We start from the raw sequence: 16,232 nt of genomic DNA on the forward strand, positions 1-16,232 counted from the left end.
TTGGATAAGGCCGGTACGAGCCAACAGATGTGATCGTGACTGGGGAGATCTGGAGCATCCGAAGTAAACGATTTTGAAGTCCATGTTCTAGTACTGGCGATAACTCTAAGAGTTTAACCCTTGTTTTGCAACCAAATGTTTGAAACTAGCATATTACCTGCAACCGCAACTATGCCGGTGCCTAAGGGGGGTGTTCGGATGCCATGGCTAGCTTTAGCCTACGTTATATTTAGTCACTGATTAGGAGTATTAAATATAGACTAGTTATAAAATTAATTCAACAGATGGAGGCTAATTTACGAGATGAATTTATTAAGCCTAACTAATCCATAATTTGATAATGTGGTGCTACAGTAAACATTCGCTAATGATAGATTAATTAGACTTAATAGATTCATCTCGCGAAATAGCCTCCGTCTGTATATGTTACTATTACTAATTGGAGGCTCCTTTTGAGACCGCCATACGAAGCCACCTAGGATTCTAAATGGACACTTAAAAAAATAGAGAAATTCTAGATATTCTCATAAAAATCAGAAACATTCAGCCATCAATTCGGCAACTCTAATTATAGTAGTCGTTGGATCTGTTATCTTTCTTAATAAATTACCCATCTCTACCATTATAAAAAAGATTAAAGTAACCCCCTAAACATGTATCTAAATGATCCACCTATACCATTATAAAAAAAATCTAAAATAAACCCTAATCTTTATGTAAATTACCCACCTATGCTATTATAAAAATAATGCAAATAACCCCCTAAATTTGCATATAAATTATCGAATTATGTCATTATTAAAAGTTAAAGTAACCTCTAATCTAAATCCAAATTATATAGTTATAACAAATTATTAAAGTGCACCAATATAAAATTCTAAATTACTATTTCTATCATTATTAATATATTATTTATATTATATAAAAATAATACCCACGATATGTGTCACCATGTACATGGTGGAAAAGATAAGAATACTAATTCACAAACAAATGGTTCAATTAAATATATATCAAACATAAATGTAGGTGTGATGTAAAATGAAATCTATTGCAACTAGATAATAATAAATATATATTTTAGAGTATGTGTTAGAATATTTAATAGATGAAAGAGCGCGTGAGATAGATAATTATAATTATTAGCTATAAGCTTTTTTATATTAATTCTAATTAGTTCGTGCGGGGTCACGGGTTGATAGACTAGTTAGCTTTATAATTAGTCTATATTTAATACTTATTATTAGTAACTAAACATTCAATGTGACATGAGTTAAAGTTCAGCCTTTGTATGCAAACACCGCTAAGGCTCTCTGATGCAGCAGTAGAGCTGCTGTGCGGCATCAGTAGGAAGTGTCCATGACCATGACAGGTGGGCCCACCCCACATTGGAGAGAGCAGGCGTCAAGCATGTGCTTGTGGGCGCCATGCGCAACCTTCACGGCTCATAGTTTTTTGACCGAGTAACAGAAAAGGCGATTGGGATGAGCGAAGGAAGCATCTCCAGGTCAGGAGGATGCGAGCAAATCATAGGCTGATCGATCCTGCCGTTGCTTTCACTTCACTTCAAAGCTTTGGTTCCCTGCTGGTCTGCAGCCATAGGCTGTCAATGCTTGCAAGTTCTTGTAAGGACTTGCCTATGATAATCTTCATTAATGTGAGGTAATGAAGGTCAAGGCAAGCAGTTGTGAACAGACAGCTAGTGATGTTACTAGGGTACTAGTGAACAGTTGTTCAGGATGAGGAGTCCTGTTCCTGTATAGTGTTTAGCAAGGAAAGCCATTGCATTAACTGACAACATCCAAAGCACCTTTCTTCTTGCCTGGAGACTTGAGGGCAGAGTGCAGTACAACACATGAATGCTAAGGTGCTTACATTAACACAAGTACAATTGTACAAAACAAACTTGAATGCTCCATAATCCTAGGCTTCTAACCCCCTACTAAGCTCCTGAATTCTAACAGGAGAATGGACATTAGGAAGCTTGATATATACAGAACAATGCCCTAATTAAGGCACACACCACACCACAATTCAGACCCTAAAGATTCCACACCTAATTGACGATGCCTGAATACCAGATAGCTAAATTTGACACCTATTTCCACACCCGAAGTGCAGAAACCTAAATACCACACCCTAAACCTGAAATATCCAAACTTTCAACCAAAGAAGGAATGGTAACAATTAAGCTTGACTGCTTTCAGATACTGATGAGATCTCGAGTTGGGGACGATTGCAAGCTCGGTTGTTGCTGCTGCTGCTCTTTGGCTTCATCATTCAGTGCTTCAACAGATCCAGACGACACTGGAGGATCAGGCGCGGCACCATCATCGCCACTAGGAAGCTCATCTCCTTCTCCCTTCCTCATAGTCGGCTTGGGAAGCTCACTGAGCATCTGCACCACCTCCCGCATCGTAGGCCGCTGCACGCTCTGCTCCTCGACACAAAGCAGCGCGACATAGAAGACATGCATGACCTCATGCACTGGCACAGTTGAAAGCCTCGGGTCCATAATCTTGATCACCTGCTCCTTGTTCGAGTCCGTCATCGTCTTGACCCACTGGACTATGTCCACACCGTCACCAAACTCCCCTACCGGCTTCTTTCCAGTTACCAACTCAAGAAGCACAACGCCAAAGCTGTAGACATCGCTCTTCTCATCGACCTTGAGGGTATAAGCATACTCTGTAAATCCAAAAAAAGGGGTTAGTTAATTTGGCAAAAGAGCTTCTCTACTCGGTGTAAAGGGCAACTCTAAATTTCTACATCTGAAGAAGTGAAACAAACTTCAGATATAAAGCAGCAGTTAAGTGGGTAATCAGAATCACATATAAGGCAATGCTATGTTTCATTAGCTAAACGTGACAGACATAACTAAATGGAGACGATTAGTAACAACTAACAACACATTTGCATTGTAAGAGCATTGCAAGCATCGAAAATCAATATCTGTATTCCCAATTTAAACAGCAGACAGCAGGAATTATCAAAACTCCGGTACTGTCAGTAGTTCTGAAAAAATTGCAAACTGTCATAAGGATATATGCTTTACCTGGAGCAATATAGCCATAGGATCCAGCAATGGCAGACATACATTGTGATGTGCCTGAATCCTGCAAGAACTTGGCCAGCCCAAAATCAGCGACATGCGCTTCAAAATCGGAGTCAAGCAGAATGTTGTTCGATTTCACATCACGATGTAGGATCGGTGGCGAGCAATCATGGTGTAGGTAGCTGAGACCCTTGGCAGCCTCCACAGCAATCTTATACCGAGTGTCCCAGTGGAGGTGGCCACCTTTCTTGCCATGGAGTAGCTCCCCCAGGCTCCCATTGGGCATGTACTCATACACCAGGAGATTCGTCTCATTGTTCGAGCAGAAGCCAAGCAATCTCACGATGTACCGGTGCCGGATCCTCCCAAGTGTCTGTATCTCTGCAGAGAACCCATGGTCATGTGAGGATCCGCGGCTCATTGCCGAGAGCCGCTTCACTGCAACATGCTCGCCATCTGGCATTGTCCCCTTGTACACAATCCCAGCTCCGCCTTTGCCGATGATATTCTCCTCCTTCAAACTATCAAGCACATCGTCGCAGGTGAAGTCGAGACGCTGGAACGCAGTGAGCCGCCATGCCCGCGCCTCACTGGCCTTCTTCAGTGACCGGGCCTTCCAGATTGCCATGGCAGCAAACGCAATGGAGCAGCCCAGCAAGCCGAGGACGATGAGCAACTTGAAGGTATTGGACATGCCACCATGGGTGTGTGCGCCATGGTCCGTGCCAGCACCACCGGAATGGCATGGTCCAAGGTACGGCCCGCACAAGCCCGGGTTGCCGACGAAGGAGGTGGCATTGAAGTAACTGAACTGCCCGGTGGCCGGCACGAGCCCAGACAGGCTGTTGTACGAGAAGTCCACTGCCGTGAGGCTCTGCATCGCAGCAATGGTTGCCGGTATCTCTCCATCGAGGTGGTTCCGGGACAGGTTCAGGTAGTTGAGTATCCGCATCCCGGAGATGGCCGGCGGTATCTCCCCAGACAGGTTGTTCCGGCTGAGGTCCAGGTAGGTGAGCAGCCGGCATTTCCCAATCTCCGGCGGCACGCCGCCGTCAAGCGCGTTGCCGCTCAGGTCAGCCTTGGACAGCTGCTGCAGGCGCCCAATCTCCGGCGGTATGGCGCCGGTGAACGCGTTCTGGTCAAGAAGCAATTTTTGCAAACCAGAGAAATTCCCAATGGACGCCGGCAGCGCGCCGGTGAGCTGGTTATTGGAGAGAGTGATGGCTCCAAGATTGGACGCGCCGGTGCCCGCCACCGCCGGGAAGCCACCGGACAGGAGGTTGTCCTGCAGCTCGACCTGCGACAGATTCGGGAGCTCGAAGAGTCCTTTGGGGATGGAGCCGTTGAGGTAGTTCTCGCCGAGGCGGATGCGGGCGAGCGCCTCGCATTTCCCCAGCGATTCCGGGATTGAGCCGAAGAGAAAGTTGCCGAGCGCGATGAGCGTCTCCAGCTTGCCTCCGGCGCAGAGGTCCGGCGGGAGGGTGCCGGTGAGCTTGTTGGACGAGAGGTCGACGAGCTGGAGCCGGCCATTGCGGCCGAGGCGGCGCGGGATGCCGCCGGTGAAGTTGTTCTCCCAGAGCTGCAGCACCTCGAGGCTGGGTAGGTCGCCGACGAGCTCGGGGATGCTCCCCCTGAGCTTGTTCCGGAAGAGGTTGAGCAGAGTGAGGTTCTTGAGCGCCGCGAAGGTGGCCGGAATCTCGCCGGTGAGCGCGTTGTTGGACAGGTCGAGCGAGCTGAGGCTCTTGAGCCGGCCGAGCTCCGGCGGGATGCCGCCGGCCAGCCCGTTCACCTGCAAGAACAGCGTGTCGAGGTTCGCGAGGTTCCCGAGCTCCGGCGGAATCTCCCCGGAGAGCCCGCAGTTCGCCGCGTCCAGGCGGACGAGCTCCGTCATGTTGCCGAGCTCCGGCGGTATCCCCCCGGAGTAGCTGTTGAAGTAGCCAATGTAGAGCTCCTTGAGGCTGGTGAGGTTGCCGAGCTCCGGCGGGATCTTCCCGGACAGCTCGTTCCCGGAGACGGCGAGGTACTGCAGCCTGCCCCAGCGGCCGTACTCGGGCGGGATCTCGCCGGAGAAGAAGTTGCCGCCGAGGTGGAGGTGGCGCAGCAGCGGCAGCGCCGCGACCTCGAGCGGGAGCGGGCCGGTGAGGTTGTTGTTGTAGAGGTCGAGCACCCGGAGCGCGCGCAGGCGCGCCAGCGGCGGCGGGAAGGTGCCGTTGAGCACGTTGTTGGAGAGGTTGAGGTGGGTAAGGGACCGGAGCCGGGCCAGCGGCGCCGGGATGGGGCCCGAGAGCGCGTTCGCGGCGAGGTCGAGCCGCGCGAGGTGCGCCAGGCGGGAGAGCGACGCCGGGACGGGGCCCGAGAGGTTGCGGCCGGAGAGGTCGAGCCCGATGACCGCCGAGCGCGCGTTGCACGTCACGCCGGCCCACGCGCACGGGGCGGCGACCGCGGTGGCGTTCGCCGTCCAGGACGCGAGCGCGCCGGCCGGGTCCGCGAGCACCGCCTTCGCCGCCAGCAGCGCGTCCGCGTCCGCGTCCGCCGCCGCCGGCACGGCAGCGGCGGCGGCGAGGAGGGGGAGCAGGAGGTAGTGGAGGCGCGTCGGCATTGTGCCCGTGGCTCCGGGCTCCGTCGGGGAGAGTGGAGACGGGTGTGAGGCCGCGAGAAAGGAGAGAGCTTACGATAGGCTGCTCATTCTTGGACGCACGGCAACACACACACACACACCCCTACTCGCTAGGCTGCTAGTGCCTATAAAAAAAAGCATGTGATGGTTGGTTGGATTTTCTGATTTCTTTTTTTTTCTCCGGAGAAACCTGTCTTTTGTTTTTTTTAAAAAAAACCTAACTTGTCTTTTGTTTCAAGGTTGGGGTTGGCTTTGTGTGGGGGTGTCTTTTCTTTTTTGGGATGGGACAGGTGTGGTTTGTTAGTTGCTGTGGATTTTTGTTCATGGAAAAGTTGCTTTCCGGGTTGATAATGTTCTACTAGCTTTTCTCCTGCGATGGTGTGTGTTGCCACAATGCCTCTGATGTTGTCGCTTGCTAGCAACTTGGAGAGCTAGATGGAAAGTTTGTAAAAAGGTCTTGCTAGATACTGCCACTTTATCAGGCGTGTCTCGGCCGAATCAGACGAGATGCACGCGCCATTTTGGGGACCTTGATTAGCGTTGATGCTCGCCGTAACCAAAGCTTTTTTGTTTTGCTAATTCTCTGTCAGAACGATTAGGTTGCTTGCTGCTATCCTTTTCCGAGCTGCGTCCATCTCCATGAGGAGACCATGACTGCATGGATGGACCATGGCAGCGTGTGGTCCAAGCCCGCTCGTGGGTGAATGTGCTGCGATCCCTGCACTGTGACAGGCCCTGTCGGCCGGAGCAGCTCGCTCATGCTCGTGCATTCACCCTCACACATCAGTAGCTTTTGTGCAAGCCGAGTAGAGTAGATAGAGTAACCACAACCACATCTACTCCCATGTTAAATTGTTAATTATAACCCCTCGCAAAAGAAATTGTTAATTATAACTTGGATCACCAAAGTCTTTGACTTGGGAGGTACTGCGGTCTGTGGTGTTCATCGATCGCTGCTACGAGTTTCATGGAGTATGCTACCAGCATCTCGAAAAGATTTCCATTTTATTTTTTACTGTATGACTGTATCTGTAATCTGTACGCATGCTAACCGGAACCCGCAGGTCAAAAAGTTACGCCCAGGAGGAAGGGGTCGAGAGAGACAGTCCAACCTCTTCTGTCAGTAGCAGAGCTCAAATCAGAGGCGAACTGTAAAAGGAGGTGAACTGTAAAAAGAAGGCGTGCATGTCAGAAGCGTGGAGGTAATCGAATCATTGTCACTGTGAACCAAATCATTGGTAGGCTGTTAGCAAAAGGTAATCCCCTCTTCGCGCTCCAAGGTTTTCCTGTCAGAAGAAGCAAAACGTGCCGTTTGTTTTCCGTCGCCTTGCTCGATCGGGTGCCCGTGATCCATGCCTATTTTATGCCTCCTCCCTTGACTCCAGAGCAACGGACACCGGCAAATCGCCTCCCAAATTGTTCTGGCTCCCTGTCGCCTTCCCATCTCATGCAACTACTATGCAAGCTGATGATGCTGGACCATCCATGGCACAATATTGGCATCTCTGCTTTGATCGAATGATTTTGTACATGTCGATATCGATCTTAAACTAGACGTATTTTAGATAAGATAAGAGGATGAAGCGTACTGTGATCTACTAGGCAAAGTGAGTTGGACGAGGTAAAAAAAAACAGGTGGTACCAGCGGCCCAGTGGAAATTGTCTTGACACTGACAGGCGGTGGTGCAAGTGCAGTACCGAGGGGTAAAAAAAAATAAAGCAAGGACGGAAATGCCGGTCTCGAGCCACGAGCGTTTTGCCCCCACTGCACGTCGACAGACAACCGCATGCATCCCAAGATTCATGAAACCACTCCAAACACCCTCGTCGTCCATCGTCCTCAACTCCGGCTGAAAATTTCGTTCAAGGGCCTCCGTCCATGGTTTTACTAGCTAGACTCTGCTGCTGCCGCCGCCGCCGCCGCCGATGATGCATTATCGGTCGATCTCACAGAATCTAACAACCTTCCTATCGCCCCCTAACTCGGTGTCATTGCCTTCTCTCGCCCCCTAACTCGGTGCCATTGCCTTCTCAGAAGGTGTTTGACAGAACTCTTCAGAGAGGCTCAGCTTCTCCGTTTTTGACTAGAAAATAGCTCCTAAAACCGTTTGAAAAGGTACCATTTGGTACAGCTTGTGAAGGAGCCGGCGGTGAAGATTCTCAAGGAGCCGCGCGAAAGAGCCCCTCAATCTCACACGGTCACACGCAGCTGCTACTCTAATCGTGGATTTAACTCCTCAGCAGTGCTACGACTTTGGATGGTCGTCAGCCGATCGAGAGCGCGCTTAGCTTGCCCTCCTCCATCGCCAACCAAACCATGGCGTGCCGATTTCCCATCACCAGCTAGCACAGCACGGCCAATCTGGATGGAGACCCTGGATGCTCGCTTTCACCCACATTTCTTCAGTTCAACCATGCCTGCCTTCGCTCAGCTAGTGTTCATATATATTTCAGATGATGTTCTCCCGGACGCGCACGCGGCGCAGCCTAGTGTATACTGGTGTCTTCCTTCGTGTTCTAGGCCAGGCAGGCATCAGTCCAGGTGCCAATCAAATTTGAACGTAGTACGCCGCTCCACAGGTTGTTCCAGTTCCAGCAGGCAGCAAGATCCATTTTTCTTCTTATCATGCCGTTGCCGTTCAGTGCTCTGCTCCATCAAGTGTTCAACTGCAGTGTGCCCGTGTCCACTGCCATGTCCAGGATGTCATGTGCGAGTAATAAAAAGAAAATGTCCACTCCTTTGGACGGGTCTGGCTGGCTGGTCAGCGGAGAGCTCGTCGTCGGCGTCGTCGTCCAGGAAACAAACAAACCAACCGTACCATTCAGGTTTCCCATCACCCCCGATTCATTCAGGCCTCACATTTCAAGTACCATTCCAGCCAGGTTCCGATTGGTCAAATCCAAGTTCGTGTCGACGTGCCGTCAGGTGGCGGCCGCCTTTTGCAGTTCTGGAATCGGCTCAGACCGCGACGAGCAGCGGCAGGGATACGGCGTGCGAGCGCTAGTCGACAGATTCCAGGAAGCGAGCTGAAATCCTCTCTTACTGATCTGCCGGCTCGCCCATCGCGTCAGCAATGGCAGGCCTCCTGCAACATGCCAGCATCTGACCTACGAATCCTGCAAGCAGGAGTGCAGGACACCAGCCTACCACCACCGTTGACGACATGCTGGAGATCGAGCTGAGCTCGCCCGTCCCACCGGCGGCGTTCATCCGCATCAGCAACCGCTCCGGTCCGCGCCATAGGGCTGGGGATGGGGACGGGAATCCCGATCGAACTCCTGAAGGCGGCCGCGATCCTCCATTCACCGGCGGCCATGCCACAACACAAATTAACGGAGCCGGAGGTGTCAGACCTTGGCATTCCAGGGCACGGTCTCCACTCCACCGCGAGGTATCTAGCGATTGCTACTTGCGTCACCGGAGAGGCCGAGCGGTACGCCGGCGACCGGTCGAGACGAGGCCGAGCGCGCGAGGAAGAAGAAAAGAAAAGGGCCAAGGATCCTCGCTTCCCATCCTATCCTGCGCCGCAGATCTTAGCCGCAGATGCACTATCCAGGGTGGCCGGTATTTCATTTACCGTCCACCCCGGACATCGTCGGCGCAACCACGCCCTTCGTCCTGCCCTCCACCTCGAGCTCCGCAATCCTTCGGCAAACGTGCTGTTGGATGAGCGCTCGTGGCGCGCGGTCGTCTGCTTGCTGGGCTTCGGAGTTGGGGCGTCCCTCGCTCGCCACCGCCGACCGCACCAAGCCGCCGGTGCCGTCAGAACATCCTCGGACTGGAGCTCCGATTTTTTGAGAAAAAGGAGAAGTCTCGAATAAATAGATCCATCGCGTCAATGGCAGGCCTCCGCCGAGACAAGTCCTCGCTCTATGCGCGCGCGCAAAGCTCCTGAAGCATCATCTCCCTCCCGCCATCGGCCGCCGTCCCCAACCTTCGCCTCCTCTCGTCCGGGTTCGCCGGTTCGGGGACGGCGAGGTGCGCGGGCGCTCTCTGTACTGCGGCGGTGTGGACGCGGACTGAGCACCAGATAGGCTTGGGCTCGTCACCAGTGGAGCCGGGTGAGGTGAGGATGACCGGATGGAGCAATGGATGCCGCCATGGCCGTCCGCTCGCGGAGTCGCGGCGAGGTTGTATAGGAGCTCAACATGTTTTGCAAACACGCCCCAAACATTTACAAATACACCCCCATTTTGGATGGCAATATTTACATATACACCCCCAGTTTGGATCGTGATTCTTAATCGCGATCCAAATATTTAAAACAACACCCTGAATGTTTACAAAATAGTCCCCGGTTTCCGCGTGGTTTTCTCCGAGCTCTCGGTTCCCCCGGCTTGCAGCTCGGCGGTGGCGGCGCCGTAGGCTGGGTGCGGCGAGCAGCCTTCCGCTCCTTCTCCCGCTGATTTCCCATCGCACTTCTCCCAACGTCTTGCTCGTTGCCCGCGCTTCTCCCAACGTCTTGCTTGTTGCCCGCGCGCAAAGCTCCTGGAGCATCATCTCTCTCCCTATCGTCGGCCGTCGTCCCCAACCTCCGGTTCCTCTCCTCCGGGTTCACCGGTTCGCGGACGCCGAGACGCGCGGGCGCTCTCTGTACAGCGGCGGCGGGTGGCGGACTGGATGCGGAGTGGGCACCGGCCAGGCTCGGGCTCGTCAGCACTAGGGCTGCGTGTGGTGAGGATGACCGGATGGAGACATGCATGCCGCCATGGCCGTCCGCTCGCGGAGTCGCGGCGATGTCGCAGGAGCTCAACATGATTTGCAAAAACACCCCCAATATTTACAAAGACACCTCCAGTTTGGATGGTGATTATTAATCGCGATCCGAATATTTATATATACACCCTCAGTTTGGATCGCGATCCAAATATTTACAGAAAACCCCCTAGTTGTTTATAAAATGGTCCCTGGTTTTCCACGTGCTTTTCTCTCCGCGCTCTCGGTCCCTCCGGCTTGCCGCCCGCCGCAGCCTGGGTAAAGCGAACGGCCTGACGTAGCTAGTCTTCTTCGGCTGATTCCCCGTCGCGCTTCCCCAAAGGCAAACGTCGGAGCCGCGCGAGGTGAGCCAGGCGGGAGAGCGCTGCCGGGACGGAGCCTGAGAGGCTGCGGCCGGAGAGGTCGAGACCGATGACAGCGGCGCCGGCGCGCGCGTTGCACGTCACGCCGGACCACGCGCAGGGGCTCAGGGGCTGGCGGCCGCGGTGGGCCGGTGGCGGTGGCGTACGTCCAGGACGCCAGCCCGCGGGCCGCGGTCCGCGAGCGCCGCCTTTGTCGCCAGCAGCACCTCCGAGTTGGCGCTGGCCCGGCGGTGGCGGTGACGATGAGGGGGAGCAGGAGGCAGTGGAGGCGCGTCGGCAAGCCCAGCCCGGCCATATCCTTCCTCCCTCCGTCCCTCGACTCCAGAGCAACGGACACCGGCGCGTCTCAATTTGTTCTCGCTCCCAGTCGCCTTCCGTCTCATGCATGCAGCAAGCTGATGATGCTGGACCATGGCACATTGGCGTCTCTGTGCTGTAAGCCTGGAAGCTGGAAACGATTGAAACTCCAAACATGTTTTTTTTTCTTTATCAGAAAGAGATCAGTTTCGCAGATCAAGGTGTCCCCGGAGCTCAGAGGCTCAGACTCCATCGCAGCGATTTAATTCGAATTTGAAAAGAAAAGATGGAACCCAGCCAACCAGGAACTGAATGGCGACGCTGTTTACTTAAAAAAAACAGTTGATGAAATATGCCTGACATAATAGATGACTCAAGCACGAAAAAAATATTTTCTGAAAAAAAACATTTTCTCAAGCAATACAATTTTCTGACACATGATCAGGATCTATTTGTCAAGAACAGCCACAACTGAACATAACATGTCAGTCATATTTCAAGTTAATCATGTCAATGTACTGAAATTGCCTTGTGCTGCATAACACCTCAGGAAAATGTTGTGCCAGTGTACTGCAATTGCCTTACCCGAAGCTTTTATTTCAAGATTTGAGTTTCATGCCTATCCAAGACACAACGTTCTTCAGTTTCTTCACTATTCGTAGATGCATATAGACCATTTTTCAGAACACGAAACGACAGTTACAGGTGGTCATGTTAGACAGACATTTCTCAAACCAGGATCATGATGAAATGATGAATTCAGCCAAAGAACCAGATTAGCTATCACGAACTACTTGGGATGATGTCCAGTAGTTTCCTGGGTCATGTTCAGAAAATTCAATAAGAAAAACACCAAATGACTAAGATAACCAGTAGTTTCCCACTGAAACTTCCTCAAGAGAAAACAGAGAGCTAGAAATAGAAAGAATCAGCTCCACAAGATGGTCCATATGTTGAACTGCTCGGTAGCAAACAAAATGCTAGAAAAGCATCAGCAGTGCACAATGATCCCAAACAATTCACAATTCAGCAAGAAAATATAGCTGCTTAACCATGACAGAACAGAAAACAAAGCACCTGAATAACAGAAAACAAAGCACCTGAATCATGACCTCATAACCATAACATACTACTTTTGAGCAGCACATTAGAGACCAGAGGGTCCTCGCTAGCGATAGCAATGTGTGCCACGATCTGAAAAGATACAACACATAAAACTCATGACCAACTGTCCAACGCAGCATTTACAGTTAGTTTGATGAGCTATGTACTAGAACTAATTCGAAAGGTAGCAAGAGTGAGCTTGAGATTTCAGCTTCAGCTATGGCAGAAAGTAACATAACACCTTTTAAAACAAGAAAGTCTGAAGGAAGGTAACAGATAGTACTAGATCAGCAAGTTCATTTGTATATTTAGCACTTCCACCAATGCTAGGTCCTCAGCAAGTCCAATTTCAGAACTCAAATTAAGTTCGAGTTTACAATGCAGTATATTCAGTTTGCTGAAGTACATACAAAATTGCCTTTGCCTAATTATTCACCTACTACCAATCACATTACTACAAATTTTCACAAAACCAGCTAAATAAGCAGACATAGTGGAGATATACTGAAATCGCAGGACAATAGATAAACAAGAGGTGGTACAGATGTCCATCACTGGAATTCACCTTCCTCGAAGCATGGTCGAAGAAGTACTTGGCGCTAGCACTTGTTTTTCGTGTCGTCTGCCCTGATGCAGGCCGGCCTGTACGTGTGGGCGATGCGCGTGACAGCTTGACAGGCCTTGCTCATCATTCTGACGGCCGGCCGGCCTGCCTACGTCTACGTACCTGCTTCACTTCATTTCACTCCCAGTGGGCGTGATCCTATCACCATGCTCCCACGGCGATGATTCTGGTCGAGGGGAGCGAGGAGGACGACGATGGATAGGATAGGATAGGATCGGAGGTCAGGATATATTCTGATGGTCAGACAGTGCTGGCTTCCTCATCCGGCACAACTGCTCTGCTTTGGGTTGGGTGCCAAAGACAAGCTGATGCCGGTCGAGATCCGCTAACCAAACGAGCTAATGGCGTGGCGTCCCGTCACCAGCAGTACAATCTGGATGGAGGCCGTCACACCCTGCGACCGGGCCGGAGCTCAAAGGCTTCAAAGCCTCCGGACCGGAGCTCCGCCAAATCGATTGAAGCTTACTGATCTGCGGACTCGACTATCGCGCGCGAAGTTCCTGGGATCACCATCTTCGCTCCCCGCCGGCCGTCTTCTCCGACGACGTCGCGTGCGCCACCTCACGTTTGGGTTCTGTGCGAGACGCGAGGGCGCTCTGTGCGGCGGCGGCGGGTGGCGTAGTGGATGCGGACCGAGAACCGCCCCGAGCTCGTCCGTGCTGGGGCTGGGTGAGGGTGACCGGATGGAGGCACGAGCCCGCCATGGCCGGTCCGCCCGTGGGGCCGTGGCGAAGTCGTAACTGATCAGCTTTTTTTGCAAAGAGCCCCCTAAATCGGATCGCGGCTAAATAATCGTGATCCAAATATTTATAATAAACCTCCTATTTTGGATCACGATTTTTAATATCGACAAATGTTTACAAAACCACCCCAGTTTGGATCACGACTATTAATCGTGATCCGGAGTTTTGCACAAAACCCCCTGTTGGTTATACAAAATAGCCCCTGGTTGCCCGCGTGCTTTCCTCACTCAAAAAAGAGAGCGATTCCCCCCGCTTGCCGCCCGGCGGCGACGGCGCCCGCAGCTGGGTGCGGCGCGAACGGCCTTCCGCACCTCCTCCGGCTGATTCCCCGTCACCCTTCCCCCCAAAGGCAAATCGCTGGAGCATCCCACACGGTCGGTCGGTCATCGGACTTGCAGAGGCAGGCGCAGGACGCGCGCGAGACGGAGACGTACGGTGCCTGGACTGTTGAAAGCCGCAGAGGAGGCGGAGGAGGAAGCTCCAGAAAGAAATCCCGATCCCCACCGGAGGCCGCAACCCTAGCCGCGCGACTCCGGATTCCGAATCCAGGTCTCCCCCCATGGCGCTTCGCAGTCTGGCGACGAGGAAGTGGATCCCCCCCGGCGGCCGGGGCCCTCAATGCTAGCGGCGGCACGGTCTCGGTTCCTCGGCACCACCCCCGGCCAGGTTCGCCCCTCCGATCCCGTCTACCGCTAACGATTTCGGAGTAGTGTTAGCACTGCAATCGCATACATCTCCCGTATCTGATAAAAATGCTCGCCGAGTGGTGAATTCGTTTCGGTAATTTGAAAATCGATCGATTCATCGGCAACTCGTTTCCTTGGGTGACCATTGACCAACCTGTGCGGTTAAGCCATCCTTTTTTTTCCAAATCGAGGCAAGATATGTTCTTTACCCAACTAAAGTTCATGTTTGTTCCTCAGAAATAGTGACCTATCTCTTGTCCTGTTCTGGATGTTTTGGCATACTGTGTGGTGTTTCACTTCAGTTAAATGTGCTGCTGAATTGTGCTCTTTTTTGCACTGGGCATCAGTGATTTGTGATCTATTTGACTACGTGGACAGAGCAGCAGCATGTCTGCACTCTGCACAAAATACAGAGGGGGAAAACACCGCTGCACCAATTTGTGCTGTGTCAATGGTGTAGTATAATTAAGCTGATCATATAATTGTGTGTGATGATAACTTTGTTCGTCCTGTCACATGATCCCAGATGGTTAGCCAATCATGGTGCCAGAATCAGCATGATCGTGTCTTCAAGAACAGACATGCAGAGAGTTAGTGTGGTTGTTAGTTGTGCTCTTGCAAAAATCCGAGGTCATCTATTCATTCATTAAATAGTTCCATCAATTTAGTATCTACGGTTCATTGTTTGTAAAATAAGGGCATCAATTGTTGAAATCTGCAAAATGCAGGGTACACAATCAGATATTCAGATTTAATGCCTAATACTGAGGACTGAGCTGTTAACATTAGTCGCATGACACTTTTTGTTATTAATTATGAAAATGAAACTATGGTACATGTCTTCGTCAGTTGTTAGATTTTCAGGCACAGAGGATAACATATGAGAATTGATTTTCTCGAGTCATCCATTCCATCTAATATTTACCAGCATGGCATAATTTTTTTAAAAAAGAACTTGCTACCATTACTAGTACTGGTCTTTTTCACCATCTTTGTGGCAAACATTCTTATACTCGTATATCAAGGCAGTTTATAAAAGTTAGTTGGGGTGTGTCTACACATATTTGTTTAAAATTTTAAAATCCAGGAAGGAATAGGAATATGCTTATGTGTACTAGTGTTTCGTTCTTAGTTACTAAACCTTTTTCCACTAACAATGGAGTCATGGAGACAGGAGCGCTCTGTGCGCGCCATATTCTCAACGAGACTTCTGCCACTAGTTTCTCAAGAATATCTCCAAGTGTAATGATTCCTTAGGAACCGTATAAGTGCCAACTCTGTAGTTTCCACAGATGTGGACTCTGCAAGAAAAGAACACATGGATCAAAATGTCCTTGTCTTCACTATATTTTGAGGGAAAGAGTGGCATTTTGATTTATGATGAGTAACAGGAAGCATTGATGGTTTTTATAGCTACTATGTTGCTGTTGCCACGCCATCTTTATTTCATTGTTATTGTTTAATTTCAGGCTGAACAGCGTGCCAATGGAAGCGCGGATGCAGCTCGTCCACTCGAGAGTTTGGATGGTGAGTGAGTGAAGAGCTGTACAAAATAGGAGAAGTTCTAAGGTGAGGTGCAAGCATTATTGTGATTAATTATTGACTTGATCTGTATCACTCCAAGTATGACTCTCTTTTTTCCCCTTTATTTTGATAGGCAGCGCAATGAGGAGCTGGAAAAAGTGTATGTCGAGCTCAAATGGATTGCAAAGTGGTACGCGTGTACGATAGTTGGGGTGCCTCTTTTGGTATGGAGTGTCGACTGTCTGTCGAGATCTGACTGACGAGCAGCTAGCAAATGAAAGCCTCTCTTAACTTATATATCCGGCCAAGGTGTTGTATGGTGTCTCCTTTTATCAGCTGTCGTGTCCTTTTAAGAACTGTATGACATCACTCCATGCATCACTACTGTATGAAGAATCATATGTACCGGCTAAGAGCATCTCCAGAAAGCCTCGTAAAACTCAGCGGGACAGGTATAATTTGGAAAATTTCTCTAAATTTGCGATCCAACAGCCAATGTATC

The 16,232-nt window shown here is 50.8% G+C and overlaps 1 protein-coding gene and 1 long non-coding RNA gene across 2 annotated transcripts; one reads left to right on the top strand and one right to left on the bottom strand.

Annotated features, from left to right (window-relative positions):
- Window positions 1-1,787: 1,787 nt before the first annotated feature.
- LOC112879460 (leucine-rich repeat receptor-like serine/threonine-protein kinase BAM1) lies at window positions 1,788-5,656 on the bottom strand. The gene is made up of 2 exons (XM_025943714.1): window positions 3,056-5,656; window positions 1,788-2,688 (listed from the first exon to the last, which is right to left on the bottom strand). Exons 1-2 carry the CDS (start codon window positions 5,652-5,654, stop codon window positions 2,204-2,206), a joined length of 3,084 nt encoding a protein of 1,027 aa, XP_025799499.1. The 5' UTR covers window positions 5,655-5,656; the 3' UTR covers window positions 1,788-2,203.
- An 8,111-nt stretch (window positions 5,657-13,767) lies between these two features.
- Window positions 13,768-16,188, top strand: LOC112882944. The gene is made up of 3 exons (XR_003226731.1): window positions 13,768-14,186; window positions 15,676-15,775; window positions 15,864-16,188. It is a non-coding gene; the product is annotated as an uncharacterized LOC112882944 (long non-coding RNA).
- The last annotated feature ends 44 nt before the right edge of the window (window positions 16,189-16,232 follow it).

The sequence above is a fragment of the Panicum hallii genome, chromosome 2 (assembly GCF_002211085.1).
Source record: "Panicum hallii strain FIL2 chromosome 2, PHallii_v3.1, whole genome shotgun sequence".
NCBI lineage: Eukaryota > Viridiplantae > Streptophyta > Magnoliopsida > Poales > Poaceae > Panicum > Panicum hallii.

What these genes read in the sequence shown, in the direction of transcription:
- LOC112879460 (XM_025943714.1), bottom strand. Translation starts at nt 5,654, where the DNA reads ATGCCGACGCGCCTCCACTACCTCCTGCTCCCCCTCCTCGCCGCCGCC. An exon ending in CTATGGCTATATTGCTCCAG is followed by an intron (nt 2,689 to 3,055) that starts GTAAAGCATATA and finishes TTGGATTTACAG; the next exon opens with AGTATGCTTATACCCTCAAG.